The 25,991-nt window shown below is 50.0% G+C and overlaps 1 protein-coding gene across 3 annotated transcripts in view; it reads right to left on the bottom strand.

Moving 5' to 3' along the window:
* Positions 1–11,246: 11,246 nt before the first annotated feature.
* Positions 11,247–25,991, bottom strand: part of LOC105099980 (protein FAM163A) — a 60,571-nt gene continuing 45,826 nt past the window's right edge. The window contains exons 1-5 of one of the 3 annotated variants that reach the window (XM_031435679.2): positions 24,083–24,136; positions 19,647–19,738; positions 16,148–16,168; positions 15,054–15,166; positions 11,247–14,481 (exon numbers count right to left, since the gene is read on the bottom strand). In XM_031435679.2, the coding sequence (XP_031291539.1) occupies positions 14,059–14,481; positions 15,054–15,146 (516 nt within the window). In that variant the 5' untranslated portion in view covers positions 15,147–15,166; positions 16,148–16,168; positions 19,647–19,738; positions 24,083–24,136 and the 3' untranslated portion in view covers positions 11,247–14,058. Of the gene's footprint in view, positions 14,482–15,053; positions 15,258–16,147; positions 16,169–19,646; positions 19,739–24,082; positions 24,137–25,991 lie in introns of those variants that run through there. The other 2 variants (XM_031435675.2, XM_064478048.1) reach the window with 2 other exon arrangements.

Below are 25,991 nucleotides of genomic sequence, written 5' to 3'. Positions count from 1 at the left end.
TTGCGACAACAGGATTTGTTTGTTTGTCTTACTTCACAAACTCACCACTAGAGGATGTTAACATACTTCTCCAAATACATTGGAACAGACTGAGGCCTCAATTATGTGAAAATTGATTAATAAGGAAGAGAGGTGCTAAGCAGTAGTTACTGTGGAATTTTTCATTTTAAATAGTGTATAATAAAACTGTCAAGTCTGAAGTTGCAATCTGGGTCATGGAATGTCTGATAAAGAAGCTGACCGTGATTCTTTGCTTGTCTAAACCTCAGTCAGGCTCCTGAATATTTTCCTAGGCCCATCTGTATACTTCCTTGGAAAATACAGTTTTAGCAAGAAACCTGCTAAGTTAGTTTAACCAGAACCGCCCCCCCCCCCACAATATCTGATCATCCTCAATATCTAACACAGTTCCTCATCCTCCAGCATGCCCTAGGTGATGTCTGATCACCCTGGCCTGCGTCCAGCAAGAATTCTGATAGATCGGTTTGGCCTGAACCCATTATCCCTGGTGTGTCCGCTTAGTTGTTTCCCATCCACTGACCCCTACCCAGCTCCTTGGCTGTAAATTCCTACTTGCCCCAACTGCATTTGGAGTTGAACCCAATCTCTCTGTAACATTCCATTGCAGTGGTCCCTACTCCTATCACGAGGGTCCTAAATAAAGTTTGCCTTACCATCTTTACTAAGTGTCACTGGATTTTTTTTTTTCTTTAACAAAGTAGCTTCATCAAGCTAAACTAGGGAAGGGTCCTAGCTACTGAGTGAAGACCTTAGCCACTTTGAGAAAAGGAAGCAGAGTAGACAGATCCTGCTTTATATACGTGCAGGGCACTCTTCACACTAACTTACCCACCCACCCACGTGATCAATTTAGGACCTGCAGGAAGCCCCCCCACACACAAACACTAAAAATGAGACACAAGTTGTTTCTTTGAACCTGTAGCCTGCCACTTACTAGGATCCCTAATTTTCTAACGTACAAATCAATACTTACGATGGACCATCAACGTGGTAATACTTTTTATTATCATATTACCTGAGATGCCATTTTAAGTTCTTACTTTGAGTTAACATCTTCCTGTAACTCCAAACGTAACAATAATAGATAAAATAATTCAAGGGAAATTTAAACACAAAGAGCCAGGTTCAAAAACAAGAGTTGCATTTTTAAGGTATCAGAAACAGAATAAAAATGAAGTAACGAGTGGGACTAAAGCCACAGGCTTGCTAGGCCCTGCGTCCAGGCAGGCAGACGCTGCTGGGTGCTTAGAACTAAGTACCCCACATGAAGCACACCAGTCTGGTTATACAAGCAAGATAGCTGATAGGCAAGTCCTACAAAATTGGCATTGTTCATTGTAAATATTCAGTAATTCGTCTGTTTTAAGCAGCCTTTTAAAAAGCATCTTGTTTGAATGCCTCCTGTAAGTGTGCTAGAAGTCAGTTTCATAATTTCTCATTTGCCATGTAGTTTGGCCAGAGGGGGTTAATTTAAATGTGTCCTACTGTCTTCCTGCTTATAGCCACGAATTTCATTACATGATGTGGAGCTATAATTACTCACCAGACACATTACTGAACAGTGTCAACAAACATCATGCTTCTGGTAACTGAATCACCAAATTTATGAGTTTCATAGAGAAGGTAAGCAGTATGCAGAGCATTCCCCAGGCAAAACCTAGAGTGAATAGCTTTTAGAAGAATGTCAGCATGCTTACTGGAAACTAGAAAAATAAGTAACAAAAACTTTAGCAACTCCATTTGATTTGAAAAGTATACAGCAGCAATCCAAATAAACAGGAGCCACAACAGAAGATCTGGTACCATTTTTAACATTACTCTTGGTTTGTACAGAAAGAAAAAACAATTGTCTCCCTTTTTTTAAATTAAAAAATATCTCCCCCCCAAATCACTACATGTGCACTCTTGGTAATATTCTTTCTTCCTACAGAGTTGTCTTCAAACTTGATGCCTGAATTAGCAGAATTAATCAAAACAAAGAAGGAAAGGATCTTTCACAACAGCCATCAGTTCAGTGGGTTTTATTTAGTGGTGAAAGTGTGGGGCTGGATTACCAAGTGGTTAGCTTTCCCAGTTAGAAAAGAAACATCATGGAGAAGGTGTATATTTCTTCAATCATATTTCCACCATATTGCTTCCTGAGCGAGAGCATAAATTCCCAGAAAGCAAGAAAAGCCAAAGCACAGATGAATTCATCATTAATCCACTGTGGTTTCAAAACCATTAATGGTTGTTTTCACATGAGCAAGCGTCCCTTTGTATTATTAACTAATAATAACTATTATTTAATAAGAGTAGTTAGCATTTATATTGCATGTCTTCATACTCTGTGTTCTTTATTATATCTGATTCATGGATGTTCTTACACATAATTTTCAGGTAGGAAAGCTGATGTCTTATTTTCAATGTATCCTTAGAGGATGTGAAAAATTCCTAATAGGACTTTTTTAAAGAAGGACTCATGACCTAAATGGAAATAAATACCTAAAAATTAATTGTAGTTTTTAAAGACTATTTTGTTAACTACTAGCATCCTGAATAATCATAGGAAGATTAGAATTATGATATCTAATCTCTTATCCTCTTTTAATTATTTACATTTTTCCAGCTTTATCGAGGTATAATTATAATTAGCAGATAAAATTGTATATATTTCAGGTGTACAATATGATAATTTGATAAACTTGTACTGTGAAATGATCACCACAACCAAGTTAATTAACACATCCATCACCTAATTACCATTTTTGTGGTGAGAACAGTTAAGATTTACTCTCTTGGCAAATTTCAAGCATATAATACAGTATTATTAGCTATAGTCACCATACTGTTCCAGTGCTCCCCAAAACTTACCTGTATTTGAAAATTTGTTCCTTTTGACCAACATCTATTATTATTTGCATTTCAATAAGTGGTGTTTGTCTTAAAAAGAATATAATGTTATTTTCCTAAGGGTACCTTTTTTGATATTTGTATCAGTTCTCAATTTGTTTTTAAGCTCATAATTTTTTACATAAACTTAACAGCCTTCACCATCATAACTCATTGCAGTATTTTACTCTTGCAATAATAACTATTAAATTAAATCATAGATCTTTAAACTTATCACATAAGATGACTTTCACTCCAAGTTATATTAGAAACTTCATTTATATATTTGAAAGTGAATATTCAGATTTGAAAGTGAATGTTCAGATTTAAAAAAAGTCAGAGTGACCTGCTTCGTTGAATTACTGTAGCTGTTCAGACATCATTTATTAAGAATCTATCTTTTCCCCATTGACTTGAAATACTTATCGTTCATTTAACAAAGCTTCCCATGCAATTCAACATACCAACTTATCCTAGTTAAATATTTTTCTCAGAGATGCTACAGGGGCCCTCTGTGGCAACCCAAAGTTAGATGAAGTCAAAAGAACTTTAATTAGAATTTAATAGGAAGTTTGTAAAAAAAAAAAAAAATCCAAAAGTTTCACACAATCTTTTCTCAGAAGCATTCTAAGTAAACTTGTCCTCTTAACAGAGAGGAACCAAATCTAGTCCTATTACTAGCTTATTTTTAATAACAAAATTCATTGACCTAATTACATTTAATCTAATGTCAGCCTGACCATGCACAGAACTCCTTTTTCAGGGCTTCCTTTCTACAAACTTCCCACAACTTTCTGTATCCGTATTAGTTTGTCCCTTATTTTTCCCATCTAGAAACAACTAGCTCTAGGACCCAATCACTTCATTTTCCCTTAACAAAATGCAATTCCATTCTCACACTTCTTTTTTTATTACTCAAAACATATTTCATAATTTTCTACCATATACTGAAATGTTTCCCCCATTATTTTTAGTAGCTTCAATTACACACCCAAATTGGAATCCTCAGTTCTTAAAAATCTCAATTTCTCAATTTCTAGTGAATGTTTTGGTATCTTATTTTGTTTGGGAATGCCCTAGCTATTCAACTATTCAGTAAACTCCCATCATTTAACTTAACTCAGCACAACTCCAAAATTTCAAGTTTCCAAAAATCCGGAGAGATCATTTTTAAGCAGACATTCCCAAAGCACAATCATTCCCAAAGGGTTCATCCAAAAGCTCCCATCTCATTTGCTTTCAATTCACTTGTAAGAATTTACCAAGTTAATTTTTTTCTTTCTGCAGACAAACTCTGCAACAGAAACAACATGAACCTACTGACCTTCAGTAAACCTGCGAACAATAAGACATGTTCATATTGATTATACCAACAAGCTTAAGCTAGCTTAATACCAGTATTGAACACTTTCTAGATCACATGAACCTGAATTTTGTTCTGTCTAGCTTCTTTCATACTTAGAAGTTATCTGTAAGCACTTACTCTTAAGTCAATTAACTAGAGCTCATTTACAAGTTAATTTTTTATGTAAAGACAGACAAAATCAGGGATCTCAATTTTCCAGCTAGAATTAAAAAAAAAAATTTTTTCCCCCTTGAGAGCCCAGGGAGATCATGTACATCTCAAATACACAGGAAGAGAAATGCAAATTTCTCCTCTAACTGCTCTTGCAAAACCCAAGCATCTGGCTATTTTCAGGATATTTTTTTTTCCAGTTCCCAAATATCTAGAAGACAATAACATATATACCATTCACTCACATTTGCATGCCTCACTTTCAGCAGAACCAGGAGGAGAGAACAGGGTTTGGACCCAGCCACGGAGATTTTCACACACACATCTCCCAAGATAAAAGCCAAACTGCAAAATATAATAGCAGGGCCATTAGGGGCCACTGTTGTCCAGATCTCAGGGAGTACTGAGTCCACACAGTGTTACAATAAAAGATATCACTTTCTTTCCTTTATGGGAGTATAACTGAAGATCTCTTGCAAAATATACCCTAGGGAGACGAGACTACGATGAACTGAGCTCTGATCATCCATAATTGATTATTCATGGCTGATGTTATCAAGTATCAAGCAAATGACAATCCAAAATGGTCTCTCAGGGTCACAGTTTCCTAGCTCCAAAAGGCAGATTCCCAACCAAAGCCCCATGAAGCCGACGCAACAGGGAAGGATGCCCTGGGTTGTCATACTAGGAGCCCTGTTACTCATCAAAGACGTCTCAACCTGCAAGCGAAAGTGCTGATACACACACGTGCAAACAGCAAGTGTGGTCCCACAAAGCAAAGGTCAGATGAGGTGTAGCCCAAAAATTTCACCTCTACTTCCAGACGGAGGCTTCCAGAGTGGCCTGGCTCCCAAAAGAGAATAGACCCAGAGTGGCTCCCAATGAGCCCAGAGCAGCTCACTTCCCGGAAGGAAATGAGGCCAGGTGGAGCTGGTAGAATTTTCCCTTCCTGCACAAGCTGGAGTGGTTCACCCCAAAACGACACACACAAAACCACAACCAACAAATAAGCTACAGTTGCACAGACAGAGAATCAGAGGGTGTAGCCTAAAAATTCTATTTCTACTTCCAGACTGAGGCCTCCAAAAAGACTGGCCCAGCTCTGGGAAAAGAACAGACCCAGAGCGGCTTGCAACGAGCCCAGAGCGACTCACTTTCCGCAGTAATAAGCCTAGATGAAGTGGAGAGAATTGCCAGCCTGCACAAGCTGGAGCAACTTACCTCCAGGCAACAGTGAATGTGGACTATAGCTCAGCTCCAAACTGCCTCGTGCGGTGGGGTGGCTGGTGCCTGTCACAGAGAATCCTTCCTGGTTCCCTAGAGCAAAGGGAACCTCCGGCAGCTGCTGGGACCCAGGGAAGTGGCTGCCCCTGGCCAGGGTTGACCCACCACGGACACAGACTCCTAGGCTGGCTTCACCAAAATTATTACCCAATACAAACTCACGTGCCTGACGCACAGTGAAGCCAAACAAACCAAAATGATGGTATTTTGAGCAGAGGAAGGTTTATTGCAGGGCTGAGCAAGAATAGGTGCTCGTGCCCCAAAAACCTCAAACTCCCTGAAGGGTTTCAGCTGTGCCTAATTCTCTGATTGGTTGATGGTGCTCAATCCTTAGGCACCAGAAGGTCTGCAGGCTATCGGCTCATGATCATCAAGTAGTTAACTTCTTCCACTTGGTGGTAGTTTTTAACCATCTGAAAAACTCCAAATATCATCGCTCCAACCTAGAGTGTCACAGAGAGATACAGATGTGTTGGTTTTATTCAGGAAAAGGGAGCCATTACTTCCAGGGGTGGCAAAGGAGTAAATCATTGAATCATAGAAAAGGTTTGAAGGACACAGGTAAAATTGGGGCTGGTGGAGAAGAGTATGTGTATGTGGAGTCAAAGTTGTAATTGAAAAGTCACTCCAGGTGGGAACAAGAGAGAAAAGTCATTCCAGGTTTTGTTTGTTTTTACTTTTTTTTTTTTTTTTTTTGATGAGGGAGATATTTTCAGAGCTCTAATACACAGGCATTTGTGTCAAATCCCAGTGGGTTCATAGACCTTATGTCCATTCAGACAGATCAGTTTGGTTGAGGTCTCTGCAGAGAGGCTGGTGATGCTGGTGTGCACCTGGTTTGCTCTCCTTCCCGCCCTCCTCCCTCCCCTCTCTGTGGCCAGTGGTCCAGCAGCTGTGGCACTCTGGGGACCGTGAGGGGACAGGCAGCTGCTCAGTGGAGCAGGCCCAGTGCAGTGAGTTCTGCTGCTCAGAAGGCTACCAAGGCTTCTGCCTGGGAACCCGTGAATGGTCTGCCCAAGGCCTCCCCATCCATCCGATTGGCTGGTGCAGCCTAGGACCTGAGTGTGCTGACAGCCAGGAAGGAAGGAGGTCGGGTCACGGAGCTGCTCACCCACTCACTGAGCCTTGTACCTCCCTCCCAGCTGCTTCATTCTCCCCGCTATCCAAATCTCCTTTTCATCTTAGGATCATCCCAAGTCATCTGAGAGTGGCTGCCTGAGCCACGTCACAAATCTCTTAAGATGTTGCCTGCCTGACCAGGCCTCCCCTGACCTTTCCTTCAGGATAGGCTGTAAAGCTACATTCCAACCCTTTTATCTTTGGAGCTTCCTTGCCATCAGTTTTTGCCTAGAGATTTCATCGTGGCAGAAGGGAAGTGATGATCCTGCATCAGCCTGCCTTCTTCCAGATTTACTGAGCCCCATCCCCAGAAGGATGAGTTTATCTGACAACTTTAATACAAAAATAAATCAAACACAGCTGTTAAAAGTAATTCTAACATGAGTGGTTATGGAGTTTCTGTTTGGGGTGATAAAAAAGCTCGGGAAACAGTGGTGATGGCTGCACAACATGTGAATGTAACTAGTCACTGAATCGTACACCTCGACATGGTTAGAATTGTAAATTTTACGTACAATTACAGATATTTTACCACCACAAAATTTTTTTTAATTTGTCAAATATGCGCCTATGTTGCTTGACACTGTTTTCCCTTCTAGTCTGCCTGTTGGCCTTGGGGGGAGAAAACCATACGTGCAGCATGGAAGCCCCTGGGCCTTCGGTGGGTGCCCTACGGCAGCCATGACCCAGCCCCAGAGCTGGGAGGATCTGAGTGCGGTAGCATCTTAAGAGACTCAGCCGCCCAGGTCGCTGCCCTGAGACCACGCGGCACCTTTTCCAGTTAAGGGGTCAGAGCGGGGGCCTCAGCAAGCTTCCCCCAGGGCTCTGCTCACAGCCAGAGCCAGGCATGTGTGTACCTGTGCATGAATTCCTGGAGGGACCTCAGCTATTCTCAGCCAGTTTTGGTATAATTTAACTGAGGAAAAAAAAAAAGTTTTGAAATGTAGAGTCACCAAGTCAAAATAATGTAACAAGGCATATGTGGAAAAGCTTTGTTTCTGCCGTCACCCTGACTCCCTCCCATTGGGAAGCCATTTTTATTTGTTTTTTATGGATCCTCCCCATGGCCAATATTTTATATTACCACTTTTTCTCCCTCATGTAAAATTCTCAAGTCTTCATTTTTTCCTCATTTGATTTCCTCCTCATTCACTGCCACCAGCTCAAGACTCCTCCTCAGATGGGGGTACTGGGGGCCACATGGGGTGGGAGAGAGGCAAAGGCAAGAGGCAGGTGAGGGGTCTGGTGAGACCCTCGGTTTCTAGGCAGGAGCCTTGGGTTCGGGGTCTTCTGATAATCCGTAGCCCTTTGGTGGGGCCCTAAATGTTTGCGGAAAGAATTCAGAGAATGTTGTGAGGAGGGCCAGGCCTCTGCTATAACTTCAGAATGTTTAAATTAGACCCAGAACACAAATCTTCTCAGGAGAGTGATCTTTTGTTGCAAATAAGGATGTGACTCCCAATGGGTAGAAAACCCCTGGCCCAAGGCAAAACCCAATTCAGGTGGATGTATAGCTATCGGGATGGGCTGGAGAAGAGAGAGACCTGGCTTGTACCTGCAGGCCAGCGCTGGAGCCTCATGCTCCTCCAGGGGCTCAGGTGCCTGTGGCCAGGGCTGGATGACCTGGGTCTTCTGTGCAGACCTGGAAGGTGATCTCAGATGGCCAGTGTGATCCAGCCTCTGGATGCTTACCCCTGTGAAGACTGGAACTGTCCTGCCCACGGGATGGAGTCGGCCTGGGAGCCAGGGAGCTGGGGTAGAGGCTCCCTGCAACTTCTATGGGGTGGGGGGCACCTGGTGACAGAATAGAGAGGAAGGTGGGAAGCCAAGTGCTTCCCTGGAGGCCTGGGCAAACTGTCCCCCAGAGACCAGCCACCCTGGAGAAGGACGTCCCAGGGAAGCAGGCTCACCTGGGGTTGTGGGGGACAGTCTGCTGGAGAGAGGAGTGACTTCTGCCATGATTAGGGCAAGAGCCCCAGGTGGGTGCTCATCTCCTAAACTTCAGGAAGAGTTCATGGCTGCCCAACAAATGGGCTACAAAGCAGAAAATATTCTTAAGGATATTCATGGTTGAGGGGGAGAAGGGTATAGCTCAAGTAGTAAAGCAAGTGCTTAGCATGCATGAGATCCTGGGTTGAATCCCCAGTACCGTCATTAAATAAATTTTTTTGAAAAGACAAAAAATGAAAAAAAAAAGGATATTCATGGTAAGTGTGTTTATCTCTAATGTATTTGAATTTGTTCTCTGGACAACACTTGGAGAATGTTGAGATTTTCACAGCCTGCACGCGGCTGCTTTTGATGATCTTGCCTTTTAGAGATTAAAAGATAGAGGTGCCATCCTCCACCCGCTCTCATCCTCCATCCAGGACCCCGCCCCGCCTCAGGAGTCCTGCCTTAGGAAGAGTTCCAGAGACCCCTCCCTGCGGACTGAGTTGTGGCCTCCTTGGCTATACTGTTATAGTGGGTTTAACAATACTGGTTAACGGGAGGGGGCCTCTCCCTTCAGCTGGGCCCTGTGTGTGGGAGAAGTTGAGAGGACTTTGTGAGGAGGGCCAGGCCTCTGTCTAACCTTGAGTTGTTTAGTTAGATCCAGAACAAAACTCAAAGTGTCAACATCATACTTACAGGTTCTATTTCCTCCCATCTAAATAGTAGCCTGTTAGCCCCTTAAGCAAAGGGAAAAGGGGGGAAGGCAGAGGTACCCCGAGCTGGCCTGATGAAGCCCTTTCCCACTCACACCCCCCAGCAAGACGCAGATGAGAGATGAAGGCAGGTGGTGCAGGAGGTCTGTAGGTGACGCTTGGTGGCTGCCCAGATCTGTCCGGCCATCCCTCCTCCAAGGGTGCATGTGAAGCGGGGCCATGGGAATTGTATGTCCGAATACTCTCGCGCTCATTTGTACAGTTTGCTGCGGCAAATGCAAGGCCAAAATGCAGTCCTAGGTTGATGGGACACTTGGTCCCTCAGAGAGTCACGAGCAGTTATAATGGGGAGGGAGGTTCCAGATGCAGGGAGAGGCAGTAAATGGGTGGAGTAATGGGCTGGAAAGGGCGGGGAGAGGTTCTTGCTTCTGCTTTTTCTCGTTGCTGTGCTGTTCAAGAGCCCAGCCTTAGATACTGGTGGTTTGGGCCTCTTACCCCGGAAATTATCAGTGGCCTCTGAGCAGCACTTTTAAACTTGAGTGTAGAAAATGGGATGCAAAGGTTTTTTTTTGTTTTGTTTTGTTTTTGTAGGGGCGACGGTGGTAATTAGGTTTACTTATTTATTATTTAATGTAGGTGCTGGGGCTTGAACGCAGGACCTCACGCTGCTAAGCATGTGCTCTACCACTAAGCTATACCCACAGGATGCAAAGTTTTTATCATGGAAGAAGCTTCTCTCTGAAGTCCACGCAGAAACCCCAGGGACAGCATAACGATCTGGAGATCTGGGATGGCAAGGCGCAGCTTATGGGGGTGATGGTGTCCAGGGCACTGTGTAAGTCAGAGGCCCATGGGTGGCGGGCCTATGTTCCTGACCAGGGCTCCGGCTCTCCCCTCCCTGCCCCCGTGGGCCTAGACGGTGCAGTGAGACCTGTGGCCCAGGCTCAGGCTGGAGGACTGGCTCTGGCGCTCCAAGGGAGAAGAGTGGAGGTGGAGGACATGGCTTAAGGCTGCTGCGGGTGCCCTCAGGAGAGATTGGCCTCAGGGTTTTGTTCCAGCGGCAGACAACTGGTGACAGGGCTGCAGCCGCCTGCCCCCTGCCGGGGGTGGAGCTGTGCCCGGTGCTGCTACAGGAAGTTCTGCTGGGGCAGCGCCCTGGGCTTCGGGCGTCCGGGGGCCCGCTACACAGCCGGCTGTGGTCGGGGCTGGACGCGGCCCTGGGACAGGGACACAGTGTCCCTCTCACACATGCAGAGAGCGTGCTGTCCGCCCGCATCCCCTCCAATCCTCCCTTTGTCCCGGTTCTCGGGGCATCGCTCCACACTTCTCCCCTTCCTAACATTTCTGCTGGGGTCTCAGCTGACGATGTGGTCCCCAAACTTTCTTCTCTTCCCTCCTCAGCTTGTTAGGGTCTCTGCAGGCTTCACTGTGGGGGATTGAACCGGACTGGGCGTGTGGACCCCAGGGGCCGGGACAGTGGGGGGGGCAGGCTGCTCCCCATCATTGCAGGGCTCCTTCCACCTCAGGGGGCAGCAGCTGTTACATGTCAGTTCCCTTCCCTGACAAAGGACACAGCCTGCCTGCTATGTGAGCTCTGACTGAGGCCGCGGGGGGCGGAGGGGGTTTGTCAGCGAGGAAGCCGGAGGGGAGAGGAGTCCGGAGGACCTCGGTGTTGGACATGGATGTTCTAGGCAATGAACGGGAGCGTTCACTCCCAAACCCACACCCAGCCGCCCCTTCCCCAGCTAGAGAACGGAGGGCCCCTCGGGATTTCTATTTCAAATTCCTCCTTTATTTTGACATTGACTTGGTTGTGACTCCAAGTTATCAAAGATGCGGGACGAGAAGTCTGTAGCGGGCGCCGTGCAGCCGAGGTGGAGAGAAACGGTGGAGAGAACCGGACGCTCCCGGCCTCTCCTCTTCCTGTTGAGGGTGCAGGTTGGAAAGTGTCCAAGTGGTGTCCCAGGGCACAGACTCCGCGGCCAAAAAGCACAGTGCGGCTGAGTGGGGGGAGCTTCCTCTTCCACAGACGAGGCCCTCGCAGTGCCAGGGAGGTGGGGGTGGGGTGGGGGCATCTTGAGCCTGTGCCATGAGCAATGTGGGGCTGTGGGGGGACAGCCGCGGCCCGCCATCTCTCCAACGCCCCAAACCCAGATTCGGATTTGTGGGTTGATTTAGGCTGGGAAAGCTAGAAGAGGCGATGGGATTACACATAAGAGGAGACGGGATTACACAAGATGCTTTTCACTCAGGGACCCAACAGATTAGGGCCAAGGAGCAGGGGAGAGGTGACGGGGTCCTCCTGATTTCTCCAAAGGCAGGATGTACTATAATTTTGGGGTGAGGAGGGACAGCCTCTGCTGGGGTTGTTTGGCTGTGGAATTCCAGGGCAGCAGGGCACTGGGGCTGGTTCTCAGGAAGCAGTGAGGGCAGCCAGGCCCAGCAACTCGTGTTAAGGGGATGTGCTTGGTCCAGGAAGGGCTGGCGGTGGGATGGGGCATGTTGAGGCTGCTGTCCTGAGCCGGTCCCTCCCGGCTTTGAGATAGAGCTCATAACCCCCACCTAGAGCTGCCTCCCGAGAGAAGAGAAATGTTATTACCATTCGAGGTCACTCAGTAGGAGAGTCAAACATGTTTGCTTTTCACTGAGAATTAAAATTGTTTTGCTTGCTCATCCTGTATTTTACTGTGGTCCTTCGTCCGTCAGCATGCATCCCTGCACCCAGGGTCAGGCAGCTGGCAGGTGCAGCCCTTGCCAGGATTAGGACAAGAGAGAGTGGTCTGGCTGGCAGAACTTTTCGGGGTGTCTTGGCTTTGTGGAGCACTAAACGGCCCTTAGAGTTTATCTGGGCAAATCTTATTTCCATGGAGAAAACAGGGTCGCAGAGGAGGTAAGTGACTGGTCCTAGAGCTAATGAGTGACCAAAGTGTGACTGGACCCCAGGTCCTCTGATTCTCAACCCAGTGAGCCTCGATTATAGATCGAGATGCGAGGTGACAAGGGCCCAGAGTGATGCAAAAGGCCTGGTGAATTCTCTTCCTCCTCCCCCTCCCCCGGCCACACCCTGCTTTCCTCAAATGCAAAATCAAGATTTCAGCGGAGGGGCCAGCTCCCTTCTGGCCCCACGCTCGGCAGCATTCAGTGACTCAGGAGAGCCTTAGAAGGCGGGCAGCCCCCTTACTGCAGAGGCAACTGGAAAACTCACCAGATGCATTTACTCAAACAGCACGAGGCCACAGCTGAGCTGTAAGTGGGAGTTGGACTTGGGGCTTGAGTGACACAGCAATAAAGAGGCCCTCGTCAGAGGCTGGGGGGTGGGGCAGCGGAGGGAGGGCAAGCGTGGACTCTTGATTGCTAAGTCAGGTCCCTCCCAATCAGCACAAAGGCTGCTGTCCCTGCTGGAATGAAGGGGTCCTGCGCTACGGCCTCACGGCTGGCTGCCCAAGTAGAACACCAGGTGTCTGGAGGGGCTTACGTGGCTTCAGCGCCACAGCATCGTCCCACGGGAGCCTCCGCGGGCTCCTCCTGTGCCAGCCAGCTGGTCGCTGTGCAGACTGGCTGCCACCTTAACCGCCGTTTGCTCGCGCTGCCTGGAGTCTGATTTTTCTTTCTAGCTGGTACATCAGAGACCCTTCCACTCTGCGGCTCCCGAAGATGGCAAAGCCCCGGTGTGTGCTGGTGGGGACAGGCGCGTGTGTGCACACCTGGGGACACACATGTCCTCACAGGGCTGCGTCCACGCCCAGCGCTCAGCCTGGTGGACCAGGGCCCCAGAGACCACCAGCAAGATCGCCCTCACTAAGCTGCTCCAACTCTAGCAACTAAACTTGGAAAAGGTTCTCCAGCAGGTGCAGCAGGCTCCCGAGGCCAAGAAAGGATTTGTGGGGAGACAAGGTGAGATAGTCACCTTTGGGGTGCATTTGCCGCAAATAACCTCATGCCATGGCCTTTAAAGTCCTGTCACCATGTTCCACGAGGAAGGGGGCAGTTACAGATGGGTGTGTTCAGGAAGGAACATCCAAGTTGGAACAGCGACAGGGGCTGCCGTCTCTTTGATAGCCAAAGTACAAAACTAGATTGTGAACTAGCTCTTGGATTTGTTTTAGCAAGCAAGTCCCGAAGAGGTCCCTTTCACCCCAGCCTCTCCCTTCTCAAGTTCTGCAGTGCCTGAGTTCTCGCCTCTCCCCTCGCCCTTTGCCCCACCGGCTCCTTTCCTCCCGCAAGGACTCCGGAAGCCTCAGGAGCCTTTGCTTAGCTCTGCCTGGTGTTCCTTTTTTCACAGTCCAGCAAAGCCAGGGGACGGAGGGGAGTGAGAGAGGAGTGGCGGTGCTGGCACTGGCCACAAGAATGTCCCAGCAGAGAAACTGGCCAAGCTGCCACCCTGACCTGTCAGGCCCCCACCTCTGGGCCGGGGGGCCAGGCCCTGCCCTGGTTCTTGACGGCCTTAACAGCTTGAATCCAGGTGAGCCTTCCACAGAGGGGCAAGGGAAGCCAGAAACACTGAGACAGTCCTCGTGGGCGTGGAGGGTTCTTCCGCTGCCCCCAGTGCTCCCGTGGGGCAGCAGCCCTGGTGTGCGTTGTGGGGGATCGGGGTGAAAGGGGTTACACGTCTGTACTAATAGCCCTTGGATTGGTGAAGGCCTCACGCCCGGAGCCTGGCCACGTCACCGGGTAACTCTGGGGCGCTGCCACTTTGAGGGATGGGGGTCCCCCCTCTTTGTAGTACATGGGAGCAAAGGAGAGCCTCTCGCCTCCGCCCCCATTGGGCACCATGTCGGCCGTCCGTATGTAGAAGGGGGAGCTGTACGGGGGGGAGCAGGTGGCGCAGCGGCTGGCGGCCACCCCGCACGGCTGGCCGCAGGGCTCGCTGGTGAGAGGCGCCAGGCTGCCTCGGCCGTCCAGGGCTTGGGAGCTGCAGGCATTGCAGGTGGGGCCTCTGGGGTGCGCGCACAGGTCATGCTCCTCCTCCTCCGCCTCCTCCTCCTCGTCGGCATCCTCCGCTCCGCTCTTCTTGCAGCAGTAATACTGAGGGGAGAGGGGGGCGAGATGCCTATGGGCTGAGTGCTCCCCTCGGGGGGCGCACAGGCAGCCGTGCCCCTGCTCCACTGAGGACCCTGTGCTGCGCACTGGGCTGGTGCTGGGGAGAAAACCCCAGCCTGGCAAGACCAGCACTTGCCCTCTTCCTTCCCATTACTTCCTAGTACGTGAACTCCAGGCCGGGGTTGAGGGAGGCAGGGAGGCAGAGAGGGAGGGACACAAAACCAAGCTGAGGACAGGCTGGGAGTGCTGGGGGCTGCATTCAGAGTCTCTCCGGAATGATGTCCTTCCCACCACTCCTGAAATCTCCAACGTGCAGGAGACATGACACAGTGACCCAGTATTTTCCCAGCTCATCCCCTTTGGGTGCCCGAAGTGTGCAGGGGGTGGGGGATACATAACTCCCTGCTGACCCCCCCAACTCCTAGCCCCCTTGACTCACACCTCCCACATTCCATGGCCTTGGGGTTTGTCACCCCCTCAGTGGGCCTCCAGGTTCTGCCCCCACGATGGGGAGGTGGTTTGCTGGTGGCCTCTGGCCGCAGGCCCAGGGGACTGACCTGGAGCCTACAGTAGCAGAGGACAGCGATGATGCAGAGGAGGATGACCGTAGCTAGGATTCCGCCAGTGATCACAACCGTTCCCGCTGTCATCCGCCCGATGCTCCATCAAACTGCAAAGACGTGTGCGAACAGGTGAGGGGCAGCTGCGGCTGCCACCTTGGGCACGGGGCCGGGAGCCCTCCTGGAACTTTCTCAGCTGGAGGCACGGGGAACTTGAGAGCAGGGAGAGCCCTGGGCACTGGGACACCAGGGGATTCCTGAGGACAGAGCAGTTGGGCCAGCCTAACCTGCGGGGCTTACAGCTGCGGGAGGTGGAGAGCAAACTGAACTTGTAATTCTGTCCCCTGTTTCTGTCCAGTTTCAAAGGTTCTTGCTGTCATTTCTGCTTAAATTCCCTTCTCCCTCTCCTCCCCCTCTCCTCGTATCATGCTTAGCCCCGGCCCCCTTCCCCACACCCCATGGCGCCAAGACACAGAGAAAATAACTTCTGTTTACTGAGGGCTTAGTCTGTGTGAGGCACTGTGCTAAGCCCTCCCCTGGTCATCTCAGTTAATCTTCAAAATAACCTTTGGAAATAGTTACCAATGAGCTCTATTTCACTCATGATGAACTGAGGCTTGGATAGATGTGGTTGAGATTCCACCCAGCCTGGTTCCCCACAAAGGCCATGCTTTTCATCACCAACCTCCAGGGCACAAACACCAATGGTCCCTGAGCCCTTGACCCAGGTGGAAGGGCCAGGGTCTGCACCTCAGAAGTTCACCTGGTTCTGCCCTGGCTCCAACCCATACTCCTTTTGCAGGGCATCTCTCCTCTCTTTCCAAGTCTGGTGGACAACAAGGGCAGGGCGAGCTTAGGGGGAGCTGCAGGTGCATTCTGGCTCCTGGACGGGTCCTGCTAATGGGGGCTAACAGGGCAGGGGCATGCTCTGGATGTGAGACTGTCTGATGGCCAGCTCCCCTTTCAGGTCACTGAACAGGGATTCTTGAACCCCCAGGCACACAGGGACCAAGGCTGCCTCTGCCAAAGGAGCAGGAGGTTGGGAGGAGACTTGGCATCTTGAGGACGGAAGAATGACTGTGAGCACTTACATTCATAAAGGGAACGGTGACCTGCAAGACAACAAAAGGGACGGAGATGTTGGAAGCAGAGTGTTAGGCCCTGTAGAAGGCGTCAGGGTTAGACTGGTCCCTGAGCTCCACCTCACCTCATCTTACACTCTCACCACCTGCTCTAGCATCAATCAGCCTGTAAGTCCCAAATCTGAGTCTCCAGCTGCTAGTCGTCAGACCTGTCACTTGGATGCTCCAGACTGGCACCTCGAACTCAGTTATTACAGGCTAAGCCATCACCCTCTCTCCAGATGGGCTCCCCTACCTCCAACCCCTGTTAGTGGTTCCACCAGAACAGCCAGGAAGGGGTTTGCAGGTTGTCCGTTATTCAAAGGGCAAGTGGGGGCTGGAACACAGGGTGCTCAGGAAGCCATGTGCCCCACTGTGCTCACCTGGGGAAGGGGCACCTCCTCTTCACCCAAGGACACCACGTGCTCCTCACCATTGTGCTCCCACAGCCTTGCGCGCACCTGGCACTGCTTTGAACTCACTCAGAAGTGCTCGCAGTATGAGCAGCACCTGGGAGCTGGTTAGAAACATAGCATCTCAGGCCTCGCCACAGGCCTGATGAGTCAGAATGTGCATTTTTAACCAGGTCTCAGGGGATTGATCTGCGTCTTAGAGTTTGGCAAGGCTCTGGCGTCTTCCCCTAGCAGCCTAGACTTTGTCCTCAAATTCTTCTTTGGCCTCCCCCATTCTTCTCCACACCAATGAAGGCTGTGCATGGCGCACCTGCACTGGTGCAATGCTTTCCTAACTGACCTCGCAGGTTTTGTCTCTGTAGAGCCCACAGTTAGCCCTTCCTCATGCCCCTGCACCCCTCTTACCCCAGAGCCTTCCTGGCACCACACTGCCTGCAGGACACATTTATCTGGGCGCAACTTTTAGATGGAGCTTCAGAAGCTTTGCCCGCCCCCACTTCCCTGCAGGCGCACACTGATCTATCTTTCCTTCCTCACTGCCCACTGTCCTTCCTACATGGATCCTCTGCCCACCAGGCAGTCCCAATTCTTAAGAAGCTCATAGCCTAGTGATGAAAAGACACTTAACATACACTATGAACCAGAGATGCACAGACCAGGGGCTGTGGGAACACAGAGGAGGGGGCAGCTAACTACTCAGGGGAAAGTTCCATAGAATGTGTTGTGTTTGAGCTGAATCCTAAAAGCTGAGTGGGGGGTTGTCCAGGAGACCTGATGGAGAGGGCAGAATGAAGAGTCCAGGGGTGTGGAACACAGGGGTTCCAGGAACTAACTGTCTGGACTCTGGAAAGGCCGGGGTAGGCACGCAGCTGGAAAGGTGGTAAGGCAGGCTAGGAACTAGGGGGTAACTCACTTGGAGACACTGGGGGCTCCTGAAGGGTTTCAGGACGGGAGGGCGTGATCTCTCTTTCTCCATCTATTTAAATCCTGCCCACCCTTCCAGTCCTTTGGGATCAGGAGTTGTGTCTTATACTGTGTCCTATCCCCCTGCAGTGTTACACACAGTGCCTGGCACACAGCGGGCACTTAATAAAAGTTTGGTAATCATCTCACCGTACAGTGTTTCTTTCACTGGCCTGGTAGTTATGATGCTGATCTACCACCAGGGGGCAGCAAGTTGTACCGCTCAGCTCACATCCTGTCTGCGGACTTGAGCAACATCCTTCAAGACCAATTTGACTTTGCCCAGATGCCTGGTGAGCCATGCTTTAGAGATTCCCTGGGGCATTTCAGGGAGAGGGGTAGGTGAACCTCAGCCTTGGGAGGACTTAACATACCTTCAGAACAACACCCCCCACCCTCCCCTGCTTCCCCTGCATGCTCACCCCCGAGAGCTGCTTAAGAGACAGAGAGGCCCAGGGGCCTGAAGTTGGGGGAGGCAGCAGTGCCCCACTCTCCTGAAAGTCTTGGCCTAGTCCCCTGGGATGTGCCCAGGCTGCTTTAGGAAACAGGGAATTACGAAGCCATATTCGAACTGTGCCCTCCCTTCTCTGCCCTGGTGCCTGGCTTCCTTCTTTCAGTCACAGGAAGGTTGTACAGCAGAAGCGGCCTGGAAATGGGGCGCAGGGCCGTGCGGGCTGGGCCACGGGTCTGAAGGCCCATTCGAGGCCCAGCTGTGCCACTTAGCAGACACCTCATCTTGGAAACTGATCTTCTTTCTCATTTGTAAAAGAGAGATTGCTGAAACACTCAGCTTACAAGTATGATTGTGAGGGAACAGACTCATGTATGCAAGGGCCCCTTGTAAACTCTAAGATATCCTTCAGACATGGTTATTTGTGGGGAAAAAGGAAAGCCCAGACATTTTGTGGGTCTGTAAGTCTGGCCTTACAGTCATAAACCAAGAGGGCACATGTCAAGTGCATGTGGTGAGCCGGCCAGGCCCCAGCCAGCTTCCCTGAGGGCCCAGTCCTCAAGGTGCAATTTAGCACTGACGCTGCCACACGGAGTGGCCCTGTGATTTCAGGTGGGCTCATTTTCTCTTTGCAACTAGATGCAAATGGTCATGATAACTCACTGCGTCTACAGAGCATTCATTCATTCTGCAGTTTACAATGTGTTTGCATTTCTGGCCCCTTTAATGATGCGCAGGCTCTAAGATGGCCCCAAATGAGCTTGTCCCCTGGCAGTCATGCCTTGTGAACTCCGCTCCCCTCGAGGGCGGGTGCCACCTCTGACTGGCTTCTAACTAACAGAATACAGCCAAGGGGATGGGATGTCACTGCTGTGAGAAGACTGCATGAGTTTCTGACTTCCCTCGTGCTAACCAGCTCTCTGCCTTGCTGGTTTTGGTGCAGCGAGTCGCCATGTCGAGGAGGCCCACGTGGCGAGGAGCTGAGGGTGGCCTCTGGCCCTCAGTCCAATGGCCAGGGAACAGAACAATCACAGAATTGAAAGCCCAAGCAGACCCTTCCCCAGCTGAGATTGTGACCCCAGCAGACACCTTGAATGCAGCCTCACGACAGACCCTGAAGCAGTGGCCCCAGCTGGCCGTGCCTGGACTCCCGACTCACAGAAACCGTGAGATAATCAGTGTGTGTTGTTTCAAGCTACTAAGTCTGTGGTGGTTTGTTATGCAGCAAAAGATAACTAATACGTCTCCTCGGAACCATACAAAATCCCCCCACACAGGAGGGAAAGCCAGGCTTTTAAGTGATTTACGTCAGGTCACACAATGGCGAGTGTCTGAGTCAGGACTCAAGGGCCAGTGCCGTGGAGTTCCTGTCATACAATTTGCCTGATTAAATTCCCGAGGACTTGAGAATAAGTTCCCTCCCAGGGCCTGCATCACGGGTCTGGACAGAACAGGTTCAGTGGGGACCAACTCAGGGGCAGAGGGCAGCCAAAGAGGACAAACCTGTTGCCAGCGGCAACCCCCAGGGCCTGCCCTCTGTGACCAGGACTTTCTGGAGGTCCCCCTCCACCAACACCTCTCTCCACTGGGGGTCCAGGCAGCTTCTCCGGAGGGGGAGCGGGGGGCTGGGCCTCACACTTACGTGAAACAGCTGGAGCAGCGATGGCCCGGTCACGCAGGCTGTGCCTGGGCAGACAGCAGCTGGGGGTGCGTCATGGCCAAGGGCATCAGTCCCTGCCAGAGAAGAGACAGGAAGGTCAGTGGGAGCCGGAGGGGGAGGCTGAGAGGACAGATGGGCACACACTGGCACCTGGTTATGACCCTAAGACTCTGAAGTGATGCCCCTGATGGGGCTTGTTTTCTGACCTCATGACCGCCTTGGTCTCTGAGGTCCCAGACTAAGAACCTGAGGTCAGACTTCTAAGGCCACATCCTATCTTGTCCTGGTTTCCTTGTTTCCTTCCCTTAGTGCTGCTGCCTGGAACCCTCTGCCCGATGCAGCAGGACACTGGGCAGGACCCTCGGCCCGTTCTGGGAAGTGAGGCTCAGTGGCGGAAGCAAGTCTAGCTGCCCCGTCATGCTCCACTGGAGAATTCTGACCTGTCTCCTGGTGGATGTGTCCTTGTTGGCTCATGGCCGATCCCCCTCTCTCTGGCCCCACACACCTCTCTCCCATTCCCTTCCGCACACTCCCCTGGGCCTGTCCCTATCACCAGTGCCCAGAGCTGCTCACTCCTTTCTCTTCCTCCAATATCCCCACTTCCTCAGGCCAACATGCCAACACTGGATGGACAAGTTCATGCTGATGTGCAGATGGAGGAGGCAAGACCCTATGGAGACACTGAGGAATCCAGTGCAGGCTAATTATGGGCGGCCCCTTCAAGCCAAAACTCTTTATCCACTCGCCATTACTCAGAGGAGAGTCTGGGCCCTACACTGGGAATGGGGAATGGGTAGGAAGGTCACCTCTGATGGTGACACTGGCCCCTGCTCACTATCCGGGGGATAAGCCACCACACTGGGTGTGTGTTTGTGTTGGGGAGGGAACCCAAGCGTTAACAGGATGTGCAGAACCACCTTCCACAGGGACAAAAGCTGGAGGTCAAAGGAAAGACATTTTCACACGTCAAGGACTGGCACTCATCTGAGTTCTGCAGGTCTCAGGAACAGAACTCCGGGAGAAGCTGAGAAGGCAGATGGTCACCTACAGAGTTACCCCATCCCCGCCTTCACCTCCCTTTTAGATCTAAGCCTTAATACTGTCTTCAGCACTGGCCTTGGATGTTCTGGGCATTCAGGCTTTCTTTTCTCAAAGATGTTTTTTTCTCACACACGTGAAAATGTACATTGTATGTAACTGGATGTCAGAGTGGAACTCTTCCCACCAAAGGTTTGATTGAGATGCCAGTGGGTGGAAATCAGAAAGCTAAAGTGAATTTGGGATAGGTCCCTCTTCCCTGGCCACGTGCAGGGAAATGTCCATGGGGATACAAGAATGTCTGTTTCAGGATTCAGGAAGCCTTTCCCCCACTTTGTAAAATACAAATGGGTCAATAATTTGGTGAGGGTTTGGGGAGGAAGAGTTCCTTGGCAAGAGCTGTTGTTGAGACATGAATCTCTCACTGCAACAAGCAAAAGAAGAGATGGCTGTGGGGCTCGCGGGACTGGCTGTCTTGAGTCCTGTCCAATGGTGCCACCTGGAGGCAGGAGAAGACCCCAGGCCACGAGGCTGGAAGTGGCCTCCAGATGCCCAGGGGCTGAGCAAGGAGTTGCACAGGACTCCTGAAATAGAGATGAGGTGCTCGCCTGGATGAAGGGCTGGAAAAGCCCCCAGAACATTCACAAAAGCAAGAGCCAGTCTGAAGCTTCCTCCTGCTCTCTAACCAATATGAATTCCCATTTCGATCCTGGCAGCTAGTGAAATGGCAGCTCTCAGGGATGGTGGGAGGGAGGGTAAGAAGAGTAGGGGGGTGTGGACAGAGAGGATGCTGCCCACTGCCCCACTGCTTCCAGCCTGAAGTGGGTCTGAACTGGAGGAAGGCGGAGGGTAATGCTGTCAGACTGGCAGTATTTTGATGATCACTCACTACTCGCATTCTAATTTCTGAGTTGAAACTATCTGTAACAGAGTGACTATAAAACTATCACCTAAGAACGAATGAAAAAGCAACAGGGCTGACCCAAGCTTTTATCTAGGGGCTGGGCAGATTTCTCCCCCTGAATACATTTTACAGTAAAGGGATACTTGAAGAAAAAAAAATCAAAGTTACTTTTTGGGCATAAACCATGCAGCATGCTTGTTAACAAACCAGTTACTCATAGAAAAATAATCCATGGAAATGGAAGGACTCCAAGAGATCTGGCCCAGTGTCTTTATTTCCTAGATGAAGAAACCAAGTTCACAGAGGACGAGTGACTTGCTCAATCACACACAGCAAGATAGAGATGGAGCAGCAGAGGCACTGGGAGCGGAGCTCCTGGCTCCAGCCCAGGGTCCTGTCATTAGGACGTTGTCTCTCCTCCAGAAGATCTGCACCTGTTTCCCCAGGAGCGAAGGGGTCCCCTGAAGTAGGGGTCCTCAAGTTGCCTTGATGGTAACAAATCACCTGAGCCACGTGTTTAAACAGACTCCAGACTGACTGAAGCAGCCATCTCCAGGGCGGGGCCCAGGAATCTGCGTCTTTAACAGGTTTGAGTCTTACCATCTGGCCCTTTTGGGAAATGATGCAGGAATGAAGGTCTCTGGGAGGATTTCAGGCTGGAGGCAGCAGGGGAGGTGGGTGATCTGGCAGAGCCTGGGGCACCATCATCTGCTGCCCTTAACAAGCCTGGCTCTGGATTCGGTGTCCTTGGGGCAAGCAGGCCAGAAGGCAGAAGATGGGAGTGTGAGGAGGACCAAAGGTACCTGGTGTCTCTGGGTGGGATGGAGCCAATAAAAAGGTCAGGATGGGGGGACCTTAAGGCTACTCTTCTAGTAAATGCTGGGGGTGCATTAAAGCCATCCTGATAGAATGTATTGGAAATGGGTTCCCCTCTCCCCGTAAGGCCAGGGGTCTGTGCTCTCCTTGAAGGGCCCCTGCCCTCAGTGAATTCAGGGCCCTGAGGCAGAGTCACCTCCCTCACTGCCTGGATCACCACTGGCCGGACAGGCCCGCCGCAGCTGGCACCAGCACATGTAATTAAGGATGGGCTGCCCCCTGCTCGGCCCCCTTAGGAGCACAAGTTAATTGAGTGGGGCCTGAGCACCGGCTGATTCCAATTACTTCTGATGCAATTAAGCCTTCTCCAATCATTTATTAACTCATGCAATTGACACAGCAGGTTAGCAGCCCTGGAGAAGAGGAACAGTTTTTTCTCTTGTTCCCTGTCTCCTCGACAGCAATCCTCAGGCAAGGCTGACAGGGATCTGAGGAAGGCGCTCCTTTTACTTTGACTGTCCTTATGGCCATCACCAAGCCCTGACCCCCAGGATGCGGGTGGGAAGAGTTCATGGTCAGATCGGTTCGTTTGCCCCAGATGGGGTACTGCAGTAGCAAAGAGGTATGTTTGAGAAGGAGCCTCCCTAAGAGATACAAGGAGTGTCTGCAAACCATCAACAGGGTAAAAAGAGAACCTCACTGTAACAATGGGTAATAAACAGGTGTTTTATGGAAAAAAAGAAAAGGCAACCCAAAGGCTAACAAGAAAATGAAGAGATGCCCAAACTCACTAGTACTCTGAGAAATGCAAATTGAAACCACAGTGAGCTGTCACTCTACACGAGCTGACCGGCAAAAATTAGGATGCTGGACAATGCCAAATGTTGGAGCAGATGTGGGAATTCAGGGTGGGGTGTAGCTAGGTCAGCTGTTAGGGAGAAACCTGCTACCACTTGATCATATTAAGTTCACACAAACCCCATGAAACAGCAATTCTGCTCCTGGGTCTACGTCTCCAAAATTTCTCAACATATCCATAAGGCGCCATGCCTGAAGATGTTCATGACTGTGTTTTATGGTGCCAGGGAATTGGAAGCAAGCTCAGTGATAACCACTGGAGAGTGGAGAGGTAAAATCAGGCAGAGGCGCACCTCAGAGGACAACGCAACTGTTGAAAGCAATGGACCAGCTGGACCATAGCAACACAGAGCAACAAGGGTAAATCTTAGGGCGCAGCTAAATGGAAAAAAAAAAAAACACCAAAATGAGGTGTATAAAGATATATAATACTGCTTACATACATTTAAAACGCAAGCATACAGATCAACAATTGACATTTTCAAGAACACATACCAAAACAAAACCAAAAAATCCCCACGCTCATAAATACAGAGAACAGACTCGTGGTTGCCAAAGGCGGAGGCTGGGGGGTGGGAGAAATGGGTGAAGGGGGTCAAAAGATACAAACTTCCAGTTGTAAAGTAAATAAGTCACGGAGAAGTAATGCACCAGAGAAGTAACGCACCGCATAGAGACCACAGTTAATAATACTCCAGTGTATATTTGAAAGTTGCCACAACAGTTAGACCTTAAAGGTTCTCATCACAAGAAAAACATTTTTCTGTAACTATGTGTGGTGACAGGTGATAAGTGGACTTACTGTGGTGATCGTTTTGCAATGTACACAAAATATGGAATCGTCACGTTGTACACCTGAAACGAATACAATGTTGTGTGTCGATTACACCTCAATAAACCAAACCAAACCAAACCAAAACACATACCCCCCACATGGATACATATCAAATATGTTAAAATGCTGACTAACATACTCAGTCACATAACATACGCTGACTGTGGAAGGAGGAGAATGAGAATGGGAATAAGAATAAAAGAAACAAATAAACTAACAAACCAACCAGGAGAGGGGCCATGCCCCGAGTCGTGAATAGTAACATGGCGTGTCTGAGAAGTAATGCTGAGGAGTATGGTTAACCTTCTACATCTGAGGTCCAACTTGAACAAAAAGAAACAAAGGGGTCTCTCACCACCCCCGGGAAGCCTTCCAGGATTGATTTAATGCTGCACATTCCTATTTGACCTTCCTAGCTGTTCTCAGGTAACTGTATTGTTGATACACTGGTGTCAAGTGGGTGTATTTGGCCTCCTTCTTAGATTTCAGACCATTTGAGGGCACAGACTTGGAATCTTGTGTCTTCATAAAGCTCCACTCCAGCTGCCTGGTGTTCTGCGCATCATAGACACAGAAATGGCAGGTCCAGTGGGGAAGCTGCTTTGCATGCAGAGTGCTGTCCCGACGCATAGGCTTCCATTCTGGTCTCACTTGCTGCGTATAGTGGAAAGAGCACTGGGCTAGGAGTCCTAAGATGTTGGTTTAAATTCTGCTTTCTCTACTCACTGCTTGGGTGATTTTGGACAATTAAGGTTCATCTACAAAATGAAGGTAAATCATATACCTTCCCTTACAGGGTGAGGATAATGGGGAAAGAGTGGGGGTTATTTAAAATGCTGCAGCCTTCTAAGGAGGGTTCCCGATGTCCTCTGTGCTAACAGGAGAGACGGCCTTTCGTGCTCACTCATCCCTTGATGAGTTGGCTCTACCAAGGTCTGGGAGCAGACATGGTAAGAGCTGGACCACTTAGCATAAGAGAGAGAGAGAAAGGAGTTTATTGGGGTGTTGCAGGCGGCAGGCAGACCAGAGAGATGGGTCAGGGACAGAGAGGAGCCAGAAAAAATGGCCAAAGCTGGGGGACCCTGTGGAGTCTCTTGGCCAGTTAAACACCCCAGCAGTTAGTATGTGAGAAAGGCTTTTAAGATTTTGGAGGTTAAGTTTTCTGTATTGCCTTCTCAAACTCTTGGTAACTCACAGGTGTGAGTGATATTTTTCTTATTTGTGGCAATCAGATGAAGGTGCTGAGCTCAGACCTGGGTGCGTATCCACGGGACACAGATACCACTCACAAGAACTATTCCACGTGTGCAGGGGTTTAGAGCCAGGGGTGACCGTGAGAACGATGGCTCTCGGGACAGAGTCTACCCTCCTATGAGCGCTGGAGCGGGGTTAGAGCCAGTCCTATCTAGATCCTTAGAACACAGGATCCCAGCTCTTATGTGACAGCCTCTTCTCTTCTGGCCTTGCCCTGCCTCCCAGATAAAATGCGTCCCTAAGGCTCCTGACCATCACCTTGACTAGCGTCCTGGCTGGGGCCTTAGTGTCTCAGCACGACACTCACGGAAGCTATGCAACCCCCCTCAGTTACTCTTCGTCTGCTAGTTCCTGAGCACTAAGTGCCTGGCATTGAGCTCCACCCCAGGGACACAAGGAAGAAGAGGCAGACTTCCCTCAAGGAGCTCACAGGGGCAGGAGACCAGTAAACAATAGTGGCGTGGCCCGTCCGCAGGTCCCAGGACCCCCAGACGGAAGGCCTGGGGGTGACCCTGCAGTGCAATCCTGTGAACTCCCTGCAGCAGGAGGGGCCGCTTGTCCAGCGCTCGGGGTCACCAGCGAATGTTTCTGCAGGTAAACGGCAAAGACGAGAGGGCCCTGC

Source organism: Camelus dromedarius, chromosome 23 (assembly GCF_036321535.1).
Source record: "Camelus dromedarius isolate mCamDro1 chromosome 23, mCamDro1.pat, whole genome shotgun sequence".
Taxonomy (NCBI): domain Eukaryota; kingdom Metazoa; phylum Chordata; class Mammalia; order Artiodactyla; family Camelidae; genus Camelus; species Camelus dromedarius.
The sequence above is the reverse complement of the archived record's forward strand: the minus strand, read 5'-3'. Positions and strand labels throughout refer to the sequence as shown.